This window comes from Olea europaea, unplaced genomic scaffold (assembly GCF_002742605.1).
Source record: "Olea europaea var. sylvestris unplaced genomic scaffold, O_europaea_v1 scaffold3453, whole genome shotgun sequence".
In the NCBI taxonomy this organism is placed as follows: domain Eukaryota; kingdom Viridiplantae; phylum Streptophyta; class Magnoliopsida; order Lamiales; family Oleaceae; genus Olea; species Olea europaea.
The window spans coordinates 15141-23025 of NW_019253602.1; the positions used below are offsets into that span (position 1 = coordinate 15141).

The 7885-nt window shown below is 37.0% G+C and overlaps 2 protein-coding genes across 2 annotated transcripts; both read right to left on the reverse strand.

Moving 5' to 3' along the window:
- Positions 1-5204: 5204 nt before the first annotated feature.
- On the reverse strand, positions 5205-6096 carry LOC111386193. Its single transcript, XM_023010647.1, has 2 exons — positions 5875-6096; positions 5205-5627 (listed from the first exon to the last, which is right to left on the reverse strand). Exons 1-2 carry the CDS (start codon positions 6094-6096, stop codon positions 5205-5207), a joined length of 645 nt encoding a protein of 214 aa, XP_022866415.1.
- A 6-nt stretch (positions 6097-6102) lies between these two features.
- On the reverse strand, positions 6103-7626 carry LOC111386194. Its single transcript, XM_023010648.1, has 2 exons — positions 6226-7626; positions 6103-6132 (listed from the first exon to the last, which is right to left on the reverse strand). The coding sequence occupies exons 1-2, from the start codon at positions 7624-7626 to the stop codon at positions 6103-6105; spliced, it is 1431 nt and encodes a 476-aa protein (XP_022866416.1).
- Between the last annotated feature and the right edge of the window lie 259 nt (positions 7627-7885).

The window sequence follows — 7885 nt, forward strand, 5'->3', positions numbered from 1 at the left end:
TCAGAAATCGGAGAAAGATCAATAGACTTGTTTTCATGGTTTACATGAGGAGCAATCTAAATTACAAAAGTGTTGTGTGAATATGTGACTATGATGCGTTACGTAACTGTAACTACGTTGTGTTGTGTGAATATGTGACTATGATGGGTTGTGTACCTGTGACTGTTGTGTGAATTTGTTTTGAATATGTTGTGTGATGTGTGATCGTGTTACAAACGTGTGACCATGATATCTTCTGTATGTGTTATGAATCTGCATAATGTGACTATAATTCCACCAATATTTCATAAATATGTAGTTTCAGTGAGACTTCATTTATGTATGTGACCTTGTTAAAACGTGTATGTCAATGTGATTTTTCATATAAGCATTTAACACTGTGTCTATACTTAAAGCAGGTTTGGGAATTCAAAATACTAGAAGAGAGCTGGTTTCCAGGCAAGATTACAACATCAGTCAGTAAGGGTGTTTTAACCACCATTCAGACATCGTTAAGCCAACAACAGAAACTTGTATTGATAGACACATGTTTTGCTCATTTCTTGGATTGCCATGAAATTGTTATACAGCCGCAATTGATTCACTAATTCCTTCTGCGGCAAGTTCATCACCCGAATGACCAAGAAATGTGGTTTTATGTGTCAGGACGATATGTCCGGTTCTCTATCTCGGAGTTTTGTTTAGTCACGGGGCTGAGGTGTTCTGGGGATAGTGATACACAAGTGTTTGAAAGTAGAGAGTCACGGTTAAAGGCAAAATATTTTTCTCAAGTGCATAGTGTAACCCACGAAAATGTAAAGTCCACTTTCATATCTACTTGCCAAATGCCGGACTTGGATCTCGTTGAAACTCTTCCAGATACTGATGTTATTATGATTGGGATGATGTACTTCATCACGGCATATCTATTTCTAAGAGATTATAAGAAAGTTGTTAACAACTTCCTATTCGTGCTGGTTGAGAATTTCTCTGCAATGAATCAGTTTCCATGAGGCAAATTATTATTTGAAATTACATTGAGTGCATTTAAAGACGGGTTGAGTAGGAGGAACTCACACTACAGGCTACGAGGTATGTTGATAGCCTTTCAAGTCTGGATATATGAGACTTTTCCTAGCCTTGAGGGAGTTGTGGTGTCACGAATATCAAGGATGCATCCCCGCATCAAAAACTGGATTGCAGACGAGAAACCATCGGCTGCCAAGTTGGAAGGACTTGACTGCTTCTCTAATCCTAATGTAAAGTTTCAGTAAGCATTATGTACTTAGTACTTATCTATTGACATTGTATTTCTCTAATCTATATTGTTCTACAGATTGAGATTTGTGACCTGGAACCCTCGAAAACTGAAATGGCCATGTCATACATGAATGGTGTCCTGTACAAAAAGCCAGTTCAACCAAAGTTCTCACCAGACAGCCGCAGAGATAAGAGTAGGATAGAAAGGTCAGTTGACCGTGCTGGTACGAGTGGGAAGTCAGGTCCATCAGTGCTCCTGCTAACAGACAGCAGTGTTCGACATGCTCGTGTTCCCGACAACGATGATGATGATTTTGTTGATCCTCCTCCAATATGGCAGGAGACATCTCCCCTTAGAAAATCCTCATCCCAAGACTACCCGTCAGCTGCTCATCATTCTCCAATCGAACAACAGGCTCGTGAGGTACAATGGGGTGATGTAAGTTGTTATTTTACTCAGTTGTCAAAAAATTCTATTGTTGGTAATAGACCACTAGTTTCGAGTCACATGTGGTTTAGATCGAGTCACATGTGACAAATTCATTTTGACAGTGTGCAATATATGGTTCTATTTGGTCACAAGTCACATATAAGTTGTTATTTTAGTCAGTTGTCAAATCGTTCTATTGTTGGTAACAGACCAATAGTTTCAGGTCACATGTGGTGTAGATTGGGTCACATGTGACAGATTCATTTTGATAGTGTGCAATATATGGTTCTATTTGGTCACAAGTCACATATAAATAATTTATTTATTTTATCAGGAGATTAAGGAGTTGAGGTCACAAATATCTGATCTGAAATCCTATAATGAAGTGTTGAATGTGGAGCTTGATGACATTAAGTCTCAGATGTCATCAGTGAATGCTGAGCAAACGACGAAGATGAATTACATAGTTCAAATGCAATCTAACATAAAAAGTGACTTGATGGAGATTAGGACAAATATGCAATTTTTGTTAGAAACGGTATCAACAATGATTTCCAATTCCATGGATGAGATTATGAAGCGGTTTGATCATCAAAAAAGTGATCATAGTGTTGGAGATAAAGATCATCCGGTTGTTGGAGGGTCTGATAAGACCGAGGAGGTAGTTACATTACATTTCCACATAGTTCAAGAGTTTCATTTGACATTTAAAACATTCTCTCATTTTGTGTACAGGAACCAACTGTGGACAGGAAAGGAAAGGGCAAACTGGACCCAACTGATGATATCGTTCTGCCGCATATTCTCGAAGCACCATCATTTGCTTGGGGGTTGGATCTACACAACCTGACATTTTACATTCTAAAGACATTCAGAAGCATGTCGATTCTGTAATATCGGATGTGGTCACAACAATTACAACAGTTGATACCAAGGTATTTATAACTGCAAGATTCAAACATCATGTAGTCCACAACTAGTTAATTGTCATAGGTAACAGATCACACTTATATGCTGGATGTACACGTCACAGATCATAACTAGTACATGGTTATAGGTCTCAGTTCATGTGCAGCATGCTAAACTAAGATGTGCCTTGTCACAAATTCAGGATTCACAAAATGCATATATAGTAAATGGCCATAGGTCACAGGTTACACATATTCTTAGTAACCCTTACACAGTTCAGTTCTAAGGTCACAGTTCATTTCCTGGTAGACTGGAGTTTATATGCTGCATGCTAAATTCAATAAATGTGCATGAAGTAATCTGTGACATGTTTCAACATTATGCAGGACACAACTACTACTGAACCAACTTCTGAACTGCTAGTTAAACGGGTTTCAAGGCCTGTGAAAATATTGCAGTCTCCATTTGTGGCTGGAGAAGGAAAGTTATTCAAGCATGACGATACTGTTGTTTTTGAAAATTACAAAGGTCGTGTTGATGAAGTTGATAGCTCAACATTCACGGCTTCGTTCCAGAGAGGGTACAAACCAAGAACCAAGTATGTTTATTTCGTATAAATTTGTTAATTTATATCAATAACTTGTTGTAACACAATAACTTACTTCTCCATATTGGTCACAGGAAAAAATTTAGCGATGAAGATGGTAGAATCAATCTTGCTTTTGTTATTGGTTTACGCCCAATAGGTCATAAGTCCTGGTTCTACCAACTTACAAATTCAGACTCATCTTTGACCAATTTGGTATGATTACATTACTCTACTCATATAGGTCATATTTTCATTGCTAATTAGTCATAGAATGTATATACAGATCACACCACACAGTTATTACCTAATGTGCACAAATTGCAGTCCATAGTCACAGCTTACTGTCCATAGTTCATAGTCACAGATCACAGATACATGGTTCATATAAACAGGTTACATTCCACATTACTGAGTTCTTCCCTTTGTATTGAAACAGCACATGGATGCATGCTTTTATTACATTCGCCAGGTAGCAAAACTTGGCGACAAAGTGAAGCTTAGAGCCACAACAACTGATTCCTGGTTTCAAAATAAGATCAAAGACATATACCCTATTTTTCTGAATGATCCCAATGTTCTAATGTCAAAGTCTAGTCTTATTAAAGTTGTAACAGGTGACAACCTTCCTTTGAGCACACCTTGGGCTGATGTTGACTACGTGCTCATGCCATTACTGTCCACCAACAAAGCTCACTAGATGCTTGGTTTGTTACAATTTAGAAGTCACAGGTTGATAGTTTTCAATTCGGCAGGCAAAAGTTATCGTGACTGGAAAGTTGTAAAAGGTATCGAGCCATTTGTGAAAATCTTGGCTGCTTCAATGAATAATCTTGGAATATCAAAAAAGGACCCCGATTATATTGAACCCAATTGCATGGAATTGAAGGTTACTGTCGATGATACCTTACCTCAGCAGACGAATGAGAATGTTTGTGACCAAGAGTACAATGTGTATAACTTTTAAAAAAAAATTCATTTGTAACATTTTGTCCTGTGTTGTTTTGCAATCACGATTGTGGAATATCTATGATCTTATATGCGTTATATATCTTCCGTGAAGGCAGAGAGTCCATTCCACATACATTTGATGCTAGCAAGTGTAGAATGGACATTACAACACTACTGTACAAGCATCGGGAGATATACGTGAAGAAGGCGATGCAGCCTATAACGGGGGAGGGGATTGTCATAGAATGAAAGTAGATTGAAATATGTAAATGAAGTTGACGTTTTAGTTTTGTACATGTTACAAATATTAGTATTTTCTACCGAATGGAGTTGATTGTATTGAATACTAACTTGTTTCCGTAAGCTTTGATTTGCAATACACGAATGCAACATGTTTTTGCTCATAATATCGTATTTGTTACATATCATTGCAATATTTTCCATGACAAAAACATTGCATTTCACAGGTCTTCCGTCTCACATATGACACAGGTCACATGATGTACAGCACAGTACTTGTGACCTGTGTCATATAGCACAGGTCACAAGTATGCAACACAGGGCATATCTCTGTTGGAGGCGGTCACATATTAAACCACACAGGACACAAGTCACATGTTACACCACCCCTCATTTATATTTGATGGAGAATGTAGTTACATATATCACTTTTTTTTGAAAAGGTAGTCACATGTCTCACAACTCAGGTCACATGTAGTTATGAGACACAATTCAATCAAAACAGGTATCCCATCTGACACAGAACACTTGTCTGTTGGAGAAGATTACGTGTTATGATACATATGTCACATTTTATGGTCCGAATGGAAGAAGTAGTCACATATATGTATCTCATACAACAGGTCACATCTTATCAAATATTTTCAGAATTCAAACATAGGTCACTGTTTCTTATCATAACAACTATGTAGATGTCGAAACTCAATTGCACTTGAAAATAAAATGGTCACAAGTATATTTCACTCTGCTATTTCAATGAATGTTTGAAATAAAAAAATGAGATATCTATAATGTATCTGTATTATCGGTTGAATTATATTTTCATTTGTGTTACTTTCCCATGTCATTCTAGTTTAATGGAACCACACTTGAGCATCTCCTACGGTTGTGACATTTTCCTCCACAACGACCACATTTCACTGTTGGTTTCCCTTCTCTGGATGATCTCTTCCTCTTCTCAGTAGGTCTTCCAAAACTCCTCTTCTGGTTAGGAGTTAACACAATTTTGGCTTGTACTTTTTCAGGCACTGTCCATTCATTTTGGTTTCCAACAGGATATGTAGAATATTGGTATGTATTCAAATAAGCATCTCTTGTGCAATAATAAGAACAGTAAGCATATGAATATCTCCTTGTATTTGCAATTACAGCCAAGGCATGTGGACACGGTATCAAATCAACTTGCAGCGTACATGGACGTTGTTCAATATCAATAACAAATGTTGACTTTTCATCGCTAACAGAAAACACTGACCGGTTGGAGGGAGATACCTGAGAGAATGTAAAAACAGTTGTAGTATCATATCACATTTATTATAAATATGTCACAGACATATATCTTATGTCACAGGTTAATATATCAGGTCACATGCATTTATATTCATTGCAGACGCTTAGGTCCAGATCACGCATGTAAATAGTGCATACAAATATCTTCTATCACAGATGTACAACTCATGTCACATACATTTATGGTGAGTCGCACACATGAATTTTAGTGTCAGAGTAATGAAGTTACCCTCAACTCTACACTTATTTTCCTCATCTCCTTCTTGTACTTGCTTGACAATTTCATAAAAGTTTCATGTGAGTCATCTCTATGTTTACAAAACCAAGATTGTTCAGTTTGCCGCAATGACTCTAGCAACGATACAATAGGGTAATTCTTGGCTGCCTTTGTCACAGCATTGACTGATTCTACAATATTCGAAGTCATTGCAGAATATCTGTTTGCTGGCATATGGATTCATGACCACTTTTCCATTCCAACATCTGCCTGCAAACACAAAGCCTATTAATTGATATTATATAACCAACATATGTGACCATTTTTATGTATGTGAAAATGTCATCAGATATAGTACACTACCAGGTAACCAGTAATCTTCTCATTCATTGTGTCCAGTCGTCGCATGTAATATTTAAATTCCTCCAATATATAAGCACGGACAGCCGAATTGAATGCTTGTGTAATGTTTTCACAAGATTTCCCATAGTATGATTTCAAGTTTTGCAACAAATGATATGTACAAATACCATGAGAAGTCCCAGGATATACATATTCTATTGCGTGTTTTATACTCATGTGACGGTCCGATACAAAACACAAACCGTCTCTGTGCCCATAAGCCTTTTTGAAGTTTTCCAAAAACCATCTCCAAGATTTATCGTTCTCATTGTCTCCAATTCCAAAAGCAAGAATATATATGCTGTTATTTGCATCTTGTGTACACGTTGTGAAAAGGGCACCTCCATAATGATCATTCAAGTAAGTGCCATCAACCACAACCACAGGTCTACAATGCTCCCATCCTTGTATTGATGCACCAAGTACCATAAAGTAATATTTGAACCTATTGTGACTATCAATTTCGAGTTCTGTGATCGTGCCGGGATTCTTTTGTTGGAGTATGTAGAAGAAGCTTAGTATCTTACCAAATGATTCAGCTGGATCACCCCTAATCATTCTCAAAGTTTGTTCGTGAGACCTCCAAGCTTTCGAATAATTCAAATAAACCCTATAAGTATGTAACATATCACTGCATATATCCTTCGGAGTATATATAGTACGTGATGATGTGTATTTATATTTAATGGTAGATGACACAATTGAAGTTGAGGCTTGCCTGTGTGACCCCAACACTATATTTGATGGACATGTGTAACTACCAATCTTCCGAACCTTAAATAGATTTGTTTTACCCCACTTTGACGATCTACATATCCAACTACATCCACGATGTGAACACTTCACAACATATTCTTTCTTATCAGACCTTTCAACCATAAACTCAAACATATTCTGTATGGCGAAAAGGGACATGCTCAGTTTCAAAATATTCTTATCATGAAAAATCCTTTCTTCTTCTACCTCACTAGCATCAGCTACTGATACAACTGTGACTTCAGTGTCACATATGTGATCCATTGTTTTAATTGATGCTTCGCATATGTCTGATGCCATGTCCTGCAACGTACACAGCTCACCACTAGAATGTACATTAATTGACATTATGATAGATGTATTATCAATTTCTATATTTGTAACATCAATGAATAATGGGTATTTGGCAGATTCATGTTCCATATCCTTTAGTAGAATGTACGATAGGACATTGTTATCATTCTTTATCCTGATTGGTGGCAAGTCATCATTCAACACATACTTCAATGAGACTGCTACCTTCATGGGATTCAGATCAAATTCTCTCATAACCGTGTCCACAAGCCGTACATAACTCCACCAACGCCAATGATGATTGAGATCCATTTATCAAACATATGTGCAAGTACACCATTTCTGCAAACTAAAATTAACATCAATACTGCCTCGAGATGAAAGTTATATGTATCAGGTCACATTTTCATAATAACTCAGAATTTTGAAATCAAATGCAAGACACATAGTTATCACATAAAATACAGTATATATGTGCCCAAATTGAAATCACAATGGGTGAAACGTCGGTCACATTTTCAAACAAGTCAGTTATCTGTCACTAAATACAAGTCACATACATATCGAATAG

Excerpts from the sequence above, each read along its gene's own strand:
- LOC111386193 (XM_023010647.1), bottom strand. The coding sequence starts at position 6,096 with ATGCCAGCAAACAGATATTCTGCAATGACTTCGAATATTGTAGAATCA. Across the intron at positions 5,628-5,874 it reads AAATAAGTGTAGAGTTGAGG|GTATCTCCCTCCAACCGGTC; the intron begins GTAACTTCATTA and ends ACATTCTCTCAG.
- LOC111386194 (XM_023010648.1), bottom strand. The coding sequence starts at position 7,626 with ATGGATCTCAATCATCATTGGCGTTGGTGGAGTTATGTACGGCTTGTG. Across the intron at positions 6,133-6,225 it reads AGAAGATTACTGGTTACCTG|GCAGATGTTGGAATGGAAAA; the intron begins GTAGTGTACTAT and ends TTGTGTTTGCAG.